This window comes from Drosophila grimshawi, unplaced genomic scaffold (genome assembly GCF_018153295.1).
Source record: "Drosophila grimshawi isolate 15287-2541.00 unplaced genomic scaffold, ASM1815329v1 contig_848, whole genome shotgun sequence".
Taxonomy (NCBI): domain Eukaryota; kingdom Metazoa; phylum Arthropoda; class Insecta; order Diptera; family Drosophilidae; genus Drosophila; species Drosophila grimshawi.
This window is the reverse complement of record NW_025063692.1, coordinates 4,009,691-4,029,446: the sequence shown is the minus strand read 5'-3', so window position 1 is coordinate 4,029,446 and position 19,756 is coordinate 4,009,691. Positions and strand designations below refer to the sequence as shown.

At 42.4% G+C, this 19,756-nt stretch overlaps 1 protein-coding gene across 2 annotated transcripts in view; it reads left to right on the top strand.

The window, feature by feature from the left end:
* LOC6569390 (teneurin-a) overlaps positions 1 to 19,756 on the top strand; it is a 128,908-nt gene that overhangs the window by 58,132 nt on the left and 51,020 nt on the right. For both annotated transcript variants that reach the window (XM_032741299.2, XM_043215945.1), the window contains exons 2-6: positions 1,139 to 1,477; positions 3,487 to 3,593; positions 14,178 to 15,527; positions 16,252 to 16,446; positions 19,121 to 19,330. In XM_032741299.2, the coding sequence (XP_032597190.1) occupies positions 1,139 to 1,477; positions 3,487 to 3,593; positions 14,178 to 15,527; positions 16,252 to 16,446; positions 19,121 to 19,330 (2,201 nt within the window). The remainder of the gene's footprint in view (positions 1 to 1,138; positions 1,478 to 3,486; positions 3,594 to 14,177; positions 15,528 to 16,251; positions 16,447 to 19,120; positions 19,331 to 19,756) is intronic.

Here is a 19,756-nt window from a genome sequence, read left to right as displayed (position 1 = left end):
TATTCATTTTTTGTTGTTGTTGTACGCACAATTTAATAAGTGCTTTTCGCTCGTGATGCAACGCAAACATGTCGGCAACTGCATACCGAGTATGCTCTACAAGCACACACACACACACACACACACACACACACACTAACCAAACTGTGTGTGTGCGGTAATTTGAGTCCTTTGTCTTGTAAATCGCAGCCCTGGCAGTTTGTAAAAAAAAGTGCAGCATACTTGCGGGCGGCGAGTAAAAGTCGCCAACGACAAAAATGTGTTGCATATTTACATGGCGGCAGCAGTTTTCCTGTGCCGACGTCGACGTCGCTGCCTGTAGCTGCATTTCCGCTTAATGTTCAGCGATAATAAAATACAAACAACAAAAACAACAACAACAACAACTAACAGTTTGGCTGCTGGGCAACGATAATGAAACAATGAACACACTCTCTCACACACACATATGCATTGATTTATGTTTTTTAATTTAAAATTTCCGCATCACTTAACCGTTAAAAATAATAATAACAATAACAGCAGCAGTCCACCCAAAAAGCAATAACAATGCCTTTTGTGTCAAGTGCTACTCCCAAAAAAAAAATAAAATAAAATAAAAACTATATACATAAAATGTGTACACTCAGAGAAAAAGCTGACGAGCTAAACGCTAGCAGAACAAGTACACATATGCTAAACTTCTAGTATATAGTCAAAAATAGTCATGAACAGCGGCTTGTACTTAAAATTAGTGTTGTTAAACGTTTCGGTTTCCAATTTATGAACTAAAATTTGATTCGTTTTTAGTTGAAGTTGATATAAATCGTGCTTCAATTAGTTCAGTTTAGATTTTTTTTTTGTATTTTTTGAGATTTAAGAAAAAGAAAACGTTTTGCGTTGTCTGATTTCGCTGAGTGTACTATTTACATATAAATATATATGTGTGCTCGACATTTAAATATTGCAATGTGAAGCGAAAAACTTTGAACATGTTTTAATTTCCGTATTACAAGCAGCCTGGGCTGCAGGGCGGCTGCTGATCCCCGCTCCGTCGCCGTCTCTGTCTCTCTCTCTCTCTCTCTCTCTCTCTCTTTTACATTATTCTTATATTTCATTCTCTTCTGACTCTCTCCCTCTCTCTCTCTCTCTCTTGCAGATTGGGCGGCCACCAACAACAGATGCCACAAAGTATGTCAACTGGCAGCAACACAATCGGCCATGGCGGCATCGATCGCGGCGGCATCGGTGTCGGTATGGGCATGCCCATGGGCGCCGGCACGATGCCAATGCCTGGCGGCGGCCAAGGGGTCGGCCCCCAAGTCTCTGTCGGTCCACCGGGCAGCGGGGGAGTTGGCGTCGGTGGCGGCGGCGGCGGAGTTGCCGGTGGTCCGCATTGCCAGATAAGCGGCTCACAGCCATTGGTTATGCCTGGATTCCCGTTGCGTAACTCGCACTCAGCGCATGCACCACATTATTCGCCATATTCACCATCCAGGTAAGCAACAACTCCATTCAACCAACCAACCAAGCAACGAACGAACCAACGAACCGTTCCTCCACTGGGTCAGCAACTAAATGAATACATTCACACCACTCTTTACACTCCATTGAGTGCATCCTTGTCCGTCGCTGCGTATGTGTGTGTGTGTGTGTGTGTGTGTTTGTGTGTGTGGCTTAAAAGTAAATGAGCTCATTTGCCTGCCCTGCCTTCCTGTCTGCTCTGCTCTGCTCTGCTCGGCTTTGAGCTTTGAGCTTGTGTACGCTTATTGTGTGCACTCTCCTCGACCCACATCCTTCGTCCTTTGTACTTCTTGCTCCTTTGCTTCTTGCTGCCCTTTTGCTGTTGTCTTCGGACAGCCTTTTCGCTCTCAGCCTGTTTCTTCTGAAGCTACTTTATTAAAGCTATGCTTCCTGCTCGCTGCTTCTTCTTGCTTCTCTCAATGCTTCTCGCGCTTTTGCTCTTGCTCTTACTCTTATCCTCACAGTTGTCGTTTTCATTTATTTCATGTGTATTTGTATTGGATAAGTGCCGCTTAACTTCTCGCTTCGTGCTCTTTAAATAAGTCGTTCGGCTGCCCTTCTCCACTGCTTCTCGCTTCTGCTTTTGTTTCCTAGTTATCGAGTATAAAGGACTTTATTATTTATATATTTATTATTCATCTTCATTTGCTTCTCTCTGCTTTAATTTAAGTTCCACTTGTTTAGCTTTTATTCCACCACAACAAGTAGGCTCATTAGGGTTCCTAACTGACTCTTTCATCGCTGGCCGCATAGATCTGGCAATTCACATATATATACACGCACACACACACACACACACACACACATGCATGTACACAGTTTTAGTCTTGTTAGCAGTCTACTATGCAAACAGAATCTTTTCTACAAGTTTTATGCAATTAACTAGTGGCAGCTGTGTAACACAGTCAAGTTGTGCATCATTTTGCGTTGCTTTATTAAAAAAGTTGACAGTTGACAAACTCATCTCTTTCCCTGTGTGTGTCTGTGTGTCTGTGTGTGTGTGTGTGTGTGTTTGTTCAAGAGTGTGTGTGTCTTTCGTTGGTTTTTGTGGTCCTTGTGCCATGTCAAGCGACTAAACCAACTTTTTATCTAACTCCAAGCTTGTCCTGCATTCATGTGTAATGCTTCATACACACCTCAGAGATGAGCGTTATTCAGACTGAAGGAGCTGCAACTTTTTTGTGTGGCTGCATTCAAGACTAAAGAAATCGTTTGAAGTGATTTAAAGAGTCGTTCACAGAAGCGAGTCATTTAGATTGCATATTTACTTAGAGAAGGGACTTCAAATTTACCCAAAAGTAATGATTGCAGAGAAGAGAAGCCAGCATTTCTGAGTCATTTGGGGGTAGCCAAATACTTTTGAGTGTGAATCACTGGGAGCCATTTGAAATAGGCGAGTGTCTTAGAGTAGCGAGTGGCGAGATTGAAAGCAGCGAGTGAGTCTCGTTGACGGTTATTGGTAATAGCGAGTAATAGAGTTGCGAGACATTTACAGATAACGAGTGATTGGTTGTGTAACGCTTGACATATTCCAAATTGCGTAGCACCTTAGAATTGTTATGTGTTAGTTTCGGCTATGGGAATCAGAGTCAGAATAAAAATGAAAATGAAAATCGTAGCATTTACTGGTTGGTCACTCTTTCGTTCATCTCTGGAAGTGGAAGTGGGTAGCTTTATCCAATGTGCTTGTGACTTAATAATCAGATTTTCATTTCCATTTTCTGAGCCCCTAAAGCTTCAGACTTTTGCACAACTTTAGTAACATGTTTGCCCCACTCCCTCCTTCTCTCTTTGTCACGTTGCTCTTCTTTCGCCCTTCGTCTCTCGTCACTCGTTGCTCGTCCGTTCTTCTATTTGGCTTCTGTTTGCCAGTTGTTAATTACAAATGCATTGCACAGTTTGTTTAATGCTCGCCATCTTTCCCCCTCTCTTTCACTCACACACTGTACTAACGTTGTCTGTCTCGCTTTGTTTCTTTTACAGGTTTCACATAGATAAACGCTGTCAACACCGATGTTCCTGGAAATGCTTGAGCATCGCCTTAATATTCATATCCGTCGTCCTAACCGCCATGTTGGCATACTTTGCAGGTAAGCGGGAATGAATGAATGAATGTGTGTGTGAGTAAGTGTGTTTGAGTGTTCTCTGTGAGTGTGTGTGTGTGTAAATGAATGTAGAAATGTGTGTGTGTGTGCTGAACAGCAGATGAGTGTGGACAACGCAACCGTTGTTATAACGCCGGCCAGCACACACAAACACACAGTTGATGAAAAGTACACATACACATACCAATGCAAAGAGGTTTTAATAGGAACACACACACCCACACACACACACACACACACACACATGCCAAGTCAAAGAAAGTTGGCGCTTGCTGCCTATGCAAACACAATAAAACCACAACCGCCAAACCACCCCACTCCCCACCGCCATTCGTTCACCCAACACAGATGAAGTTGATTTCATTCAATCGACAGCTGCACACGTTTCGGAAATGCCGATAAAAATCGGTTTCCGATAGCAGTAAAAGACACAATTGTAAAAGCATAGTCTGCCAATTGATATATAACCTAAGCAGACATTTTGTCAGTCAACTATTATGGTTAGGATCTCTCTCTCTCTGTCTCTCTCTCTCTCTCAACTAGTGCATTTTAGTCTCTTGAACTCTGCTTACTTCACACAAACTTAATTATTAGTTTGCTTTTAAGCTAGTCTAAGTCTAAAGTTGTGTTTCTATATGTATGTATAGATGAGGAGACAAAGCAAATAGAGAAGCATAGTTCGTATTTAGTCTTTGATATATTATATTCCATTTCATTAGAGAACCATTAACTTTGTCTACGTTTCCTCTATTCAGATAAGCGCCCTTCCCCCCTCGTTCGGAATGTAAATGAATTTCTATTTTGTGCTCCAGTTTTGTTTATCTTTTGCGAGTAATTTTGCTCAAATTATGCTTAGTCTAACTTTTGCTTAATCTAATTAAAGCAGGTTGCCTCCTCGAAATTTTCAATGCCAACTGAGCAACATAGCCTATACCTTAGGGGTAGCCAGTTAGGGTAGCTATGGTGGGGGGTGGAAAGGGTTTTCAAACTATCTCTCTCTCTCTCTCTGTCTGTCTGTTTGTCTTAGTGTATCTCTTGAACTCAAACTTCTCACTCTCGAGCTTTTTTCGCTCATTAGCTGACAATGGCAAATTAACAAAATTTTGAAACGCCAGCGCCTTAAAGCAAGCAAACACACACATAATCATACACACACACACACACACACACCTTGACACACACACACACACACACATATACACACACAGAGCCACTGGTTATACAAAAATGGCGACAGAGCACAAAATGCTGCTCTTAAAATTGAATGCGGCAGCTGGAAACTCGTTTTTCCCTCTGCCTTTTGTCTCGGTTTGTTGTTTTTTTTGTTGTTGTTTTTGTTGTTTCTGTTGTTGTTGTTTACAACTTGATAATTAAACACGTTTCGTGTTGTTGTTGCTGTTTTTGCTGCCACCTTTTAAATTATATTTACAGGTCAATTTGATTTTTTACTGCCAACCTTTTTGGCAAACGGAGTAACTTTTCTCCTACATCTCTCTCTCTCTCTCTCTCTGTCTCTCGCTCTCTCTCTGTCTCTTTCTGTGTCGCTCTCTGTCTCTCTATGTCTGGCTTTAGACTAAGTGTGTCTCGTTGCAGCATTTTTGCTTGTGTTGTTGTTGTTGGGCAGTTGCCGTGCAAGAAGAGCGCTTCGCAAAACTTTGCACATTAAAATATGTAAATTTTAATTTGAAACAAAAGGGTTGACGTGCTGCTGCCAACTCCCCCCTTACCGGCTGCCCTTCCCCCGTTCTTGTTCTTCTTGCTTCCGATACCCCTTTTAAGGCGACGCCTTTTGTGCCCTGGCATTTTATCTAGTGAAACATTGACGCAACTTTTCTCTCCTTTTTTTTCTTCTTATTTTGAGTTGGACACTTTCAATGAGGTGCAGAGGAGGGGAGCGGGGGATGTGTTTCAGTTGCAGCGCTGCCCACTCGCAGCGCATTTAATTTATGCGCCCCAAAATAAATATATATATTTTTGTATTTCAAAGAAAAGGGTTTTCATTTGAAGCAACTGCTCTGATCTAAACTGAGCCTCCATTGATATTCATTAAGGTGTTTTTATCTCAGCGCATAAGTTTCAAAACAAAGGCCAACAGTAACTGATTTCGATGATAGACTTGATAGACTTGAAATTTGTGTATTTGCTGATTTCATATGTGTACTGAATAAAGTATTAATATATATACAGCAAATATATAGATTAAATATGCAATTTGTGGACTAAGCTTCGAAAAATATAATTCTTAGATAGATCAGTTGTTTCTTCTTGTTTCTAAACATTTGTTGATTATTTCACGATTTTTTTGTATAACCTTGTCGTGAAGTTTGAAACGTTTTGAAGCCTTATATATATTCTTTGGCAGCATAAACAGTCCAATTGATAGAGCCATGCATGCTGGAAGTTTGGAGACAAACGGATCGTATAACATATCCTGACATAGACAAAATCTGTATGAAACATTTTTGTGTTTATCGGAGTATCTGAAACAAATTTTTCAGTTGCGATAGCTATTATTCTCTTAACATTACTGCATTATTGCAGCAATTTTTTTTTTAAATTTATACTGAAAATTAGTTGATAAATGTTTTGATTATTTTCATCGCCATCGTCGTCTGCCAGAATATTGACATTTTTTCCACTTTAAATAGCTGTTCGTGTTTATTTCAAATATTTATCGATAATTTAATTTGCTTTATTTTTCAACCACATTCAGCATTCTACAAACGGTTGGCAATTTTACAAAAATTTCTTTTTTACAACTCAATGCTGAGTTGGCTTTTTGTATCAACTGAATTTCACATGCAGCTCGTGACAATCGAACGTTATCTTCAAACCCACCACCCTCCCTCCCCTGCCTCCGCCTATTACCCTACATATATATTCCTCCTTTCAAATACATAGCTGCTTACTCATTTTTGGGTAGGGAGACTGGGCTGTGGGTGTGGGTGTGGGTGTTTTTGGAGGGAAAGGGGGGCGGGCACAGCCATTTGACTTGAAGCGTGCTGCGTTTAATTTATTATCTACGCTCTTAGCAGCAACCAAAATAACAGCAGCTGCTGCCTCACGAGTCACAGGCACTGATTTACAACAGCAACAACAACAACAACAACAAGTTGAAGAAGTAGAAGAAGAGCTAGAGTTGCGGCTTCCTGGCTGCTTTTGGTAGCCACACCACCCTGCCACCAACTGAGCTGCTGTGGTGTCACAACGATGCAAGTGAACGAAAACAAATTTACAACAAACCACGAGAAAAATGTGTGATGCCACTTGGCTGCCTGGCTCAAAACCGAACCCCCCCTTAACAACAACCACACCCCCCTACCCTGCCCGCACCCAGCCCGCACCCTGCACACCCCCTATCACTGCCAGGTCCTGCACGTCTTTGGGCAGGCACTTTACTTTAGCGCTTTGGCGCACAAAATGAATTTAAGTTAAAAAGTTGTGAACATTTTGTGTGGGGTGTTCGACACACACTGTGTGTGTGTGTGTGTGTGTGTGTGTGTGTGTGTGTGTGTGTGTGTTTGTGTGAGTGTTGGTTGGGTGTGCCAAAAGCTGCGTGTGGATTTCACTGATTTAATTGTTTGCCAGTCAATCTGTGCGAAAGAGATAGCAAGCGAGCGAGAGACATGCTTGAAATTTATCTTTTAAAAATAATGTATTAATTTTTGTGGCTACCCTCGCACTAGCGTCTCCCTGTGTCTGTGTGTGTGTATATATAAGAAAAGCTGTAGATACTGTAGGGGAGGGGAGGAGTTTGGAGTATCCATGAACTCATTTGTGTAAAAAGCTTTTTGTGTTGTGTGTTTGGCTGCCGGCTTCGCTTCGTTGCGGTAAATGAATTTACGCTTCGCTTTACGTATGTATATGTGTGCGTGTGTGTGTGTGTGTGTGTGTGTGTGTGTGTGTAAGTGTGGCTCGTTTTATGGTTGAATAGTTTTAAAGCTGCGGGGTTAAGACAGCAACAGAAGCAACAGAAGCAGCAGCAGCAGGTGATGAAAACAACAGCAGTCGGCTGCGCTTTAGCTTTTAATAGTGGCTAATATTTTTGCAGCTGCTACACTCAACCGACCCACAACGCACCACTTGTCTGACTCCTTGTGTGTGTGTGTGTGTGTGTGTGTATGTGTGTGGGTGTTCGACGTCTGTTTGCGCAATCATTTTCTATTAATTAAGCGCAAGAGGGTTTAATAAAATTAGCAAACACTTGCAGGCCACAGCAGCTGTCTGTTGTTTCTCTCTCTCTCTCTCTGTCTGTTTGTGTGTGTGTGTGTGGGTGTTGCCAGACATTTAAAAATATGTATGGATATGCCTGTTACATACACACACAAGCACACACACACATAATCACACACGCACCACACTCACATCACTCACTTGCCATTGTCAGTTAATTAACAAGCGCAAACACAACCAGCTGAAGTTGAATGTGAGGTATGGGTGTTTTTATGTGTGTGTGTGTGTGTGTGTGTGTGTGTGTGTGTGTGTGTGTGTGTCTGTATGTGTTGCCTTTAATTTAATTTGCATTTGGTTTGTTTTCAACGCTTGCATATTTATGCAATTGTGAAAGTTGTTTCGATAATTCAATGAAAATTACGGCAGAAATGTGTTGCCTACTTTTGTGGGCAGCGAGATCAAGCGGAATCCAAAGGCCATGAAATTGTTGCCTACCTTTATGGGCACTATTTTAAAATATGCAAATTTGGCAAATGCAAATGGCTACTCACATAATGTGTGGGGCTTAGAGAGTGCCACACACCTCACACACACCTCACACACACAGACACACACATTCACACAGCGAACAGCAATTCATTGTGCACAAAACATTTGGGCTGGAAAAAAGTATTGCCTGCTTTTCAGGGCAAATGCAGAGCTGCAAATATTGCATTTTAAGCAGGCAATGAGTACTAATGAAGAGCGAGCAACACAGCGGAAGAGATAGGTGCGCAGAGGGAGGGAGATGGAGAGGGAGAGAGAGACGAAAGCAGAGCTGTCAGAGCTGTTTAAAAGCGTTGTCTACTTTTGAGCGATAGCTTTATTTCCAGTTAAATGCAAATTTTCAACTCGTTAATTTGCTTTTTTTTCTGTTTTAGACACATTTATAGAAGAGCAAAAATATAAAAGAACCTGCTTTACGTAGCCTGTAGCCACATTTTGGCCTAGTTTGAATATTAAGGTTTGCTAATATCCATATGTGCTTGACTATAGAGCAAGGGACTTGCGCTAGTTTATGGCATTTAATGCGGCATATTCAGGCCTGGATAAAATTGCCTTTATTTGGTTTATTTGGAATGTGCACTAAAATAAATACCAGCTGAATGTTTATATATCGATAGATAGTGGCTGATAAGCACATTTTTAAATGTATGCAGAGTATACACATATTAATGGTGGGCATGTCACACTCTCATTCTGCAGTGTGTGTGTGTGTGTGTGTAAATGACTGTCATAATTTGCTTGGCAATATGTGCGATATATCTGTGTGCTAACTATACGATAATCGACCACAGCGTCAACAAGACAACAATTTGACATGTGCAACGACCACAGCAACAACAACAACAACAATTGAGCATTAAGCTGTTGTTGTTTGCTTGTTTGAGCTGAACAGCTCGATTTACCACTGCGACGCCACTTTCTATCACAACAACAACAACAACATCAACAATAAGAGCAACAGCCACCGATAAGTGCAACTGCAACAGCTGTGACAACAGCAACAGCAACAGCAACAACAGCAACAGCAACACTGATAAAGCCAGACAACACTGAAACAGAAACGGCAATCAGGACAATTAACATGTTTGACAGGCAGTCAATGAGTCCATGGGAGGAGATGGCTCGAAAGTGTGCGGATGCGGATGCGGAAGCGGATGCGGATGCGCATTGCAGTTGTTATCGAAAATAGGTTAATCGATTTTTAATCGGAAACTCATTCAATATGCACTGCTACGCAATTTTGCTGTGCATATTCCGCTAACCTCTGCCACCTGCTGCGTAGCTGCATTTATTTTGAGATACATTTCTGAATTTTGTCTAAGAAGTTTTCAAACAGCTTCAAACAATAGAAAACAGTAAAACAAAGAGGCTGTGCCACCCACCCTCTCTCTCTCTCTCTCTCTCTTTCTCTCTCTCTCTCCCCCTCCCTCTCTCTCTCTCTCAGTCTGTCGCTACTCCCTGCTACTAGCTGCTTAACGTTGTCATTGACAGCAGCTGGGAAACATTTGATGTGTTTTTTTTTTTTGGGCTCGTGGCTTATTGCGATTTTCATTTTCAGTTTCGGTTTACGGCTGCGGTTTGCCAGTGGCCCAAATGTAATTTGTTGCTGTGGCATAGTTGAGATTCGATTCAATTCAATTTGATGCTTTCACTGGCCCGGCAAGACTCACTTTGCATTCACAGCCATTCAGTCAGCTTGTTTGGCTTTTGTCTTTGAACTAACGACAGAGGCTGTGGCCAGTATCTATCTGTATCTCTCCATCCCTCTGTCTGTTGTCTGTTTGTTTATCTATTTATCTGTCTATCTATCTGTCAATTGGTTTTGACAACAGCAAGAAGTAGAAGGTGAAGAAGAAGGACCTTTTGCTTGATTTATTTTTGTATGTTGTGCTTTTAAGTGCATTTACTCCAATTAGTTCAGTTGAAATGCGATATTAATTGAGAATATGCCCAGCAATTGTATTTTCACTTGACTAGCTTGCATTCGATACAGGCTTGCAGGCTTCACTGTACTCACTCAATTAGTCACTCGATTTGCTCTCGCTCTCTATCTCTCTCCCTCTCTCTCTCTCACACACTTGCTCTGTGGTCTTAGCACAGGCGACAGTCGTTGTTTAAGCCGCAACAAGGAATGGCCATTATTCAAGCTCAAATTAAGGAGAAACGGCATCAAAATGGGTTCAAGAACGAGTCCTGTTCAGCAAACAGCAAGTGACAGACAAGCAAATACAAAAATATAAAATCTGAGAGACTTCATTCACATTCATTCGACCAATAAATCAAATAGTGATGATAAATTATTTAAGCTGCAGCTTTCAAAGACAATAACAGCATTTTGAAAGCGACATAAGAAATGCGAACTTCTTGTGAAAAATGGCAAAATGTCAATATTTCAATTTTCAACAACAATTTCAATTACTTATTTATGCAATAGCGGTAGATTGCGTGACTGTACCTATTCAACTGTGTTGCAGTTACAGTTGCAGTTACAGTTGCAGTTGCATAAATGATTCATGTTATTTGGGGAGAGTATTGGCCACATTTAAAGTGCATATCGTTTGGCTAAAACGTTTGCGATCATTAAGACTTGTGCCAATTACCAAGAGAAAAGAATATTGAAAGAAAATTTCATTTCAAATGGCACAACACGACATTTTCAGAGGCGGTGGCAGTGGCAGACAGCAGGCAACTGCTACTACTACTACTATTACAACAACCAACAGGGCGTGACCTCTCCGCCACTACCCATCCCACTTCCCTCCTCGCCTCTATCTTTCCAACACTGTCGAGTCCATCTGGCGCCCGGCAGCAACCTGCAAGCTGGAGAGTGAGTGAGAGCAAGAGGCAGTGAGATAGAGAGAGTGAGAGAGAGGGGCAAGGTGTGCGCTTGTCGTTTAAATAAATTATATTTCTTCAAGGAAGTGCAATTAAGGAAAATGCTTCATAAATTTTTGTAACTTTGTCCATGTGAACGGTCAAAAGGGACACAGGCCAACTTTGGCAACCCTTTCACAACCTACCTGCCCCTGCCCTCTCCCTCTCTGTTGGCTTGAAGCGCCACTTGGTGCACGTAGATTCAATTAGTTGATCTGGAGTGTTATCATTTCCAGTTCCGCTCATTGCGTGTCTCCTAAAAACAAAAACAAAAAAAAAAAAATATCAGCTAAGAAAATTAACTAATCGAATTCACACACCCTTTCAAACTGGCAAATTGTTGGGGTTGGGTGTCTTGGCTAAATATAAATAACGACTTGGCATAGCGAGGAGTGTCCTTCTGTGTGCAGTTTAGTATTTATTCCTGTATGTTCTGCCAAATTGAGTCGTCGTCTATTTTATGTTGCACACACACACACACACATACACCCACACACCCAGGCACACACACACACACACATACACACACACAGACACGTAAATTTATCGACTTTTTTCGTTGCCATCAACTAAAGTAAATATATCCTTGATAGGGTTGCTTGGAGGGGGAGCTGAGTATGTGTTGTGCTTCCCATGGCTTTTGCCGCTTGCCACAAATTGTAATCAAATTTAATTGGTGCGCTGCGTAGCAACTCCCACCTCACCTCACCCAGCCCCCATTGGCAACTTGAGCCGTTGCAAAGAAAGGCGCGGAAAAAGTGTGGCAAGCATTTCTTTTCTTTTCTTTTTTCTTTTTGTTGTTTTCCTTTTTAACCACCCTCCGCTGTATTGTTTGCTCCCTCGTTTGTTTGTCTCGTTCCTTCTTCCACTTCTCGCTCCCAGTCTGTTTCCGTACTCGTTCCCGTTCCAGTTCAAGTTCCAGTTGGTTGACCAGTTGCGAGCCACTTAAATGAAAAGCTTGTTAACTTAATAGCAACTAGAGCCCCCCCCTACTCGATCTCCTTCTGTGTCTCCTTAGTTATTAATGATGGGACACACACATAAACTATGTGTGTGTGTGTGTGTGTGTGTGTGTGTGTGTGTGTGTGTGTGTGTGTGTGTGTGTGTGCGTGTTTGTCCCTTGTTCATTCATTATGCCACATGGGAAGAAACAGCAAATGTATTTCGAGCTCAAATCAAGCACTTAAGTTCACCATCAAAATTAGTTTAACCAATAATTGTTTTATTTCTATTATTTTTGGTTTGTCGATATGCAAAATATAGTTTTGAGATTTTTGATAGAATTTAAAGACACTTTTCTTTCATTTTGTGTGACGATCAACGTTTCTGTGTCTGTTGTCTTTTAACTTGAAGTTGAGCCTGCCTTTTCAACTGAGGCAAGCACTTCGAAATCTAGTTAAATTTTTCAGTTGACTCATCAATCATTTCAACGATCAATTTGTGCCTTCTCTCAGTGTATATTGTCGCTATAAATATTTATGTGTACTTTTATTCGTTTGTCTGTTCGCTCAAATTAAAAGCTCAACAGCCAAATTGAAGCACGTTCGCTGACATTAATTTGTCGTTCCTCATATGAGTAATTGCGTATGTGTGTGTAGGCGTGTGTGTGTGTGTGTGTGTGGCGCGGGGAGGGTATCCTTTGTCTGCTTGCAGCTTTATTTGTATCTAGGCTCATTGTCAAGACATTCACATACACATCGACATCATTAGGTCGCATTAGTTTACATGTTGAACGCTGTCAGGCAGCTGACAGTGGGGAGTACATTTATTTATTTATTTTTGGGTGCCATTACAGTTGCCCCATGCGCCGTGCCCCGTGCCTCGTGCCTCGTGCCCTGCTCCATTCAAAGTTGGCACTTCATGTGCCCATTGTCCCCATTTGTTGTTGTGTCGCTTTCCATTTGGGCCCATTAACATAATTTCAATGTGACCCCGCTGAAATGAGTTTGCCTAATTGCATTCTTGAAAAACAAATGCATGAATTGATTGATCGGCCTGTAATTGATTGGTTGATTGAAATAATTTTGGTAGGCGCTTCAACTGCTGAGCAGCCATTGACAACCATTGATTGATGAGTGAACTGATGAGTGCTTGAATAATGCCAGTTGAGTGTGAAAGTACTGATTTCAGGCTAAACATGCGCTTCAATCATCATCAGTGATGCACTTTTTAAATTGTGCTGGAAATTGCATAACAGCCGCATGGCCCCAAAAATAGGACGATTGCCAGCGCATCTGGCGCCGCTGCCAAAGCACATAAATTTGTGGACATGTTATCGATAAACGATAGCCGCCTTCCAACGATGGCAAGCAAAATGCAAACGTGTTAACAACGTTCACTTTGTGTCTGTTCTCAGTGTGGCCAAAAAGGGTACAACAGCTTTGTAGACATTATGTATCAGTGTGTGTGAGTGTGTGTGTGTGTGTGTGTAAGGGAATTTATGGAATTGATTTATGGACGAGTGCATATTAATATGGCGTTAAAATATGATGCCAAAAATGTATGTGTGCGTGTGTGTGTGTGTGTGTGTAAAAAAGGCATGGTGGCAAAATGTGAAAAACGCCAAAATATAAAAAAAAGGAAAGAAAACAGAAGCAGAAGAAGAAGAAGAATAAAAAACGGAAATCTCTGGCAGCAGCTGCTGTGGATTCGCCAGTGGATGCTGTGGAGCCAGGCCAGCCACAAGGACAGCACCACACACTAAACATTATTGCCAGGGGCCAAGCAGATTTATGGCGTTAAATTTAGCAAGTAGGCCAGGCCAGACACGCAGGCAGGCAGGCAAGCGATTTATGCTTTCGGGCCGCGTACACTCACAAAAACTAGGAATATATATACACAATATGCAATACATATAAACTAAGGAAATAATTACAAAGCAATGCTAACTCTCTCTCTCTCTCTCTCCCTCACTCACACTCTCACTCTCTCTTTTCTCTTTCTGTGTTTTGGACTTTCTCCCATTTCCGTCAGCAGTCAGTTCGATGAAACCGAACATGGACAGCTCGAATTGCATCCTAGTCCAAGACGTCAAATCCCAGCCGCATGATTTGCGCGGCGCTGCCGGCAAAGCTGGCGATAACAAGTCGCAACTGGGTGGCGCCACTGCTTATCCCACGGAGGAATCGATACAGACCAGCACCTCGGATCATGCAGCGGGCGGCGGCGGTGGCGGCGTTGGCGGAACTGGTAGCGGCGGTGTCGTTGTTGGGCCAGGCGGTGCAACTGGGATACAGCAGCAACTGTTGCTGCAACAGCAGCAGCCGCATGCAATCAATCAGCCGCTGACGCCATTAGATGCGACCAACACCCAGCTGCAGGATCAGCTAATGTACGGCGGTGCCAATGGCAACCAACAGTTGAACAGCCTGCAACAGCATAATCTACTGTTGCAACATCATCCGTCGCTGCAGCAGCAACAGGGCGTGGGTCTGTCGGGTGGCCAGTGGCCGCAGGTCGTCGAACTAAAGGATTTCAATGAGCTCTACCATGCCAATATACCGGCCTATCAGTTCTGGACACTGGAGTTTCGCAACAAGCATCCGGCATTTATTCGCTTCAATTTTACGCTACCGTGGGGTGCTCACTTTGCCGTCTATTCGCGCCGCAATGTGGCGCCCTCTGTGACGCAACATGATTTCGTAGAGTTCATCAAGGGTGGCCGGATCGACAGTCATTTGCGGCATCGTCGCAGCCCCAGCAATCAGACACACGTTAGCACCGATTTGGCTTTGATCGAGGCATACGATCAACAGTTGCAGCTCCGACAACAGCAGCAACAGCAGCAACTGCAACAGTTGCAACTGCGTCAGCGTCGTGCCACCAGCTACGAGGAGGATCCAACTGAGGCTGAGGAGCGCCAGGATGAGGACGACAAAAACAGTAGCAACAGCAGCAGCGATGAATCGCCAGCTAATTTGGACTCTGTGGAATACTTTGATATCGATACCCCAATGGACTTTGCCAAGCAACAACACATCCAGCAACAGCAAATGAAGCAACAGCAGCAACAGCAACGCGGAGGCAGTGTTGCCCACTCGCTGCATAAACGCTCCTCGGGTGATGGTGGTGCCAATAATGGTGGTTTGCCGGCTCTCGATATGGATGCAATGACGGTGAATGTGTCACTCTTGCAATATCTGGACACTGGCCTGTGGTTCATATCAATTTACAATGATGAACTGGTTGCCCATTCAGTATCGTTGCTGGCCGAGGAGGCGGAGGGTGTTAGCACAACTTGCCCAAACGATTGCTCGGGACGTGGCAGCTGTTATCTCGGCAAATGTGACTGCATCGATGGTTACCAAGGCGTTGATTGTTCCAAGAGTAAGTACGAAACCCAATCTACTTGTCCCTTGTCCACTCGTCCACTCACTGCTCGCTGCTCGTTTAAATTAAAAACTTACGCCAAAGTTGAGCTGTCAACATCACCTGGCTCTGGCTGTTTACTTTCCGCCAGTCCCAGCCAGCCAACCCAAAAAGAAAGAATATATATATACATATATATATATATATACATATATATATACATATATATATATATATATGTATATAGCTCCCACAGAGAGACGTGTCCGTTTTTTTTTTGTCCTTCCGCTTGCCACACTGGTCTGTCTATCAAAATAGGCTACAACATGGCTCATAATATTAATCGAACTCTCTTCGAGGAATATTCTTAAAATCGTCTCTCTGAAATACCTGTAAGCCCCAAATAGAATTAAGCCTTAAATTGCATACAAAATAAAAACAAAAAAAAAAAACTGTGCTTTAAGTTTATTGTCAATGTAATTGTATATGATTTGTATTTTTGTTTGTATACGGTTTCGTTTTTGCACCACTGTGTGGCAAAGTATTTTTTTTTTTTATTTATTTGTAAAGCGTCTCTGCTTCTATTTTTTTTTTATTATTTTTTATTTTTATTTTTTGTTGCCTTTGTCTGACACTTTTCAATACCAATTTTCGCTTCTCTTTCTGCTTTTCTTTTTTTTTTCTTGTAACTTGACTGACTTTCTCCCTCTCTCTCTCTCTCTGACTCTTTCCGTTTCTGCAGGCGTTTGTCCCGTGCTGTGCTCGGCCCATGGCCACTATGGAGGAGGGGTCTGCCACTGTGAGGACGGTTGGAAGGGTGCCGAATGCGATATACCCGTCGGTGAATGCGAGGTGCCAAATTGCTCCAGCCACGGACGCTGCATCGAGGGCGAGTGCCACTGTGAGAGAGGCTGGAAAGGACCCTACTGCGATCAACGTAAGTGTCAAGGCGAAAACAACCCCCTATCCTCTGCCCTCTGCCCTCTACCCCCCACATAGCTCACTTTGAGTGTTAGAATGTCTGTCTCGATGTCGGTCCCTGTTTCTGTCTTTGTTTGCTGCTGCTGCTGCTGTTGCTGTTGCTGCTGACTTGGCATAAAAATGCTAAAATTATTTATTTGCCTTGTTTGCAATTTTTCGGGCAGGCTTGTTGTCGGCCACTGTTGACACTGGCCACCGACCACCGGCCCTACCCTCCCCTCAGACCCTCTAATATCCTTAGGGGCGTGTCACGGTGACGCCAAAATATTTCAGTTATTATGCCGCCCCAGCATTTAGACCCGTCGCTTTTGCTCTTTGTTGGCTTTAAATTGCGACAAGGGGCGTTGCATACTTTTTTGGGCAAGTATTTAAAGCTCGACGCTTTTTCACTTGACCCTTTAAGGGTAAAAAGTGGCCAACAACTATGGACAAAGTAACTGCAAAAATGTGGTACGCACACTCGCAAAAAAATGCATAAAATATGCAACACACACACACACACACAAAAAGAAAGAAAAAAAAAACAAAAACTTGACTATAGCTGAATGCTACTTCCACATGTGATTGCTTGTTTGTCCCGCTGTGGGTGTATGTCTGTGTGTGTGTGTGTGTGTGTGTGTGTGTGTGTGTGTGTTGTACTGGACCCTTGGCATACAAAACAAGCGAACAGCAAACAGAACAAACAACAACAAAGCAAACATAAAACGTATAAAATCGAATTTATATGTCGAAAGCATATTTCACATACAAAACGCTCAACAAGCCAAGAAGTAGGAGCAGACCAGATGAAAAGGAAGATGTAAAGCTCTGGAGAAGTGGGACAACAAGCAAGAAAGAAAATACTACAAAGAAAGAAAGGAAAAAATATATACAAACGCAATAGGAAAGCACCAAATTTGGATATTGCCGAAGAGCTGATACGCTGTCAAAATTCAAATAGATATACAGTAAGCTGATAGAGGGCCCAGCACCAGCTCTGAGACATGCCAAATGTCTTCTAGGTGTTTATAATAAAAAACGATAGCCTTGGTCTCTTCCCGGTCTCTTGACACCACATTGTAGACTGTGGCGATTTTGTGAAAATCGGAAAGCATATTGTCCGTTCAGAAGGGACCCCCAATAGATCTAACTCACAGACCCTAAAAAAAAAGAAGATATAATCAGCTATTTATCAACTTCGTATGCTGATATAAATTATTCAATTTAATTCTCTGATATTGATTGATTGTATAGATTGGCATTTTCTCATTTCTGAAACAAATACAGAATTGCCATTTTCATATCAAACAAATCATTTTCATATTTTATATCAGTCACGGCCAAAACTGTCTGATGCTGTTCCGATTAGGCCAGCTGCAATTTATGGCCTTCTTCCACTAACCAATAACGGAAGCAACTGTGAAAAGTTTCAACAGCACAGATAAGCAGATCCAGCGATAGGGTATTCAAAGCCAATACAAGAAAAAGTAAAGAGTCGTCGACAGAAGAAGCAGACGAAGCAGAGGAGGAGGAAGGGGAAATAGAACCAGAAGTAGAAGTAGAAGAAGAAGAAGAAACAGAGGAGCCTGCTCCGGCAGCAGCAAGAAAAAATTGCAACAACTGCGCAAAATTACCAAGTTGAACTAAACTGGAATTTCATTTTAATGACCACTTTCGTACGTGTCCAACATACTAATCATGTCATGTGTGTGTGCAGAATGTGTTTGTGTGTGTGTGTGTGTGTGTGTGTGAGTGTGAGTGTGTGTGCGCCTGTGTATGACCTGTGCCCGAATCTCTGGCATACAAAGTGCGCGGGCAGAAACGGGCAGGCAACCGTCATGTCATGTATCGCCATCGGTTCGTGACGGGCTTTTGTTTTGCCAAGGCTGTTACGAGTCTGCCCCTTCTTGCCCCCCCCTGAACCCGTCACCCACTCACCCACCCATCTCTCTCTCTCTCTCTCTCTCTCTCTCTATCTGAGTGTATCTGTGAACATATTGTATATTTTAGTATATCTTGTTAGTGTATGGATCATTGAGAAGTAGGTAAATCCTTTTAGCTGTGCTCAACGTATGTGTAGTAAGCGGCAGCCGAATATATATAGCATCAGCGGATAACAGAATCGATGGAGATATGGCCATCCATCAGTTCATCCAATCTCAATCAAAAGGAATCGAGTGTCACCAACCTTGTTCATTTTGCATTTAAATACCCTCAGATATCATATAAATATTTCTTTATTATACATTTAAATTGAAATATTTAAGTTCACGTTTGATAACTAGATAAACTCCTTCAGATCGGAGACCAACTTTAGTACTTTACTTCTTTGTCTTCTCGCTTCAAATCCCTTTTACAAAATAAGCTTTATGACCCATTTGAGAATCAAAAGTAGTTGCTGTCTGCAGGGCATTTACTAGTCGGCCTCAATCCCGACTAGAGCATGCATATATATGTATATATATATATATGTTTATTGTGCTATATTTGTTTGTATGCGAACCCATGCGACGACTAACCAAAGAAACAAAAATATAAAACACACATTTTGTATTCTTTTCTCCCACAAACCAAAAAAAAAAATAAATAAATATAAAAAAAACCTACCGCACCCCTGAATATTGCTGGCATATGGAATGAATCTCGTGCAGATGATTGCCTTGATCCATTGTGCTCGGGCCATGGCACCTGTGTGGCCGGTCAGTGCTACTGCAAGGCCGGGTGGCAGGGCGAGGATTGTGGCACGATTGATCAGCAGGTGTATCAGTGCCTCCCCGGCTGCTCCGAGCATGGCACCTACGACCTCGAGACGGGACAATGCGTCTGCGAGCGACACTGGACGGGACCGGATTGTTCCCAAGGTAAGTGCAATGACCAACTAACAGTAACGCAACCCCCCCAATCCAAATTCCCCCCATCCTCCATATAGTCACACCTCATACAAAATAACAAGAATAACAATTGCATCTTTCCACATGTGGAGCTTATATATATATATGGATGTGTGTGTGTGTGTGTGAATGGGTGTATTATTTGTTGCAAGTGTTGCATGTGTGTGTTTGTGTGTTTCTTTATTTGTTGCTGTGCAGTGTTCCGGTGTCGTTCCGAACAACATGCTGCTAACAAATGATTCTTCAGTTCGAGCATTGAATTCCAATTAGAGGTTAAGTGGCCAGCATTTCAATTGAATGCGGCGGGGCTGCGGGGAGCGGAAGTTACGGGAAGGTTTGTATTGTTTGTGCTACAATTTTAGGTACGATTATGTATATCGATATATTTATATATGT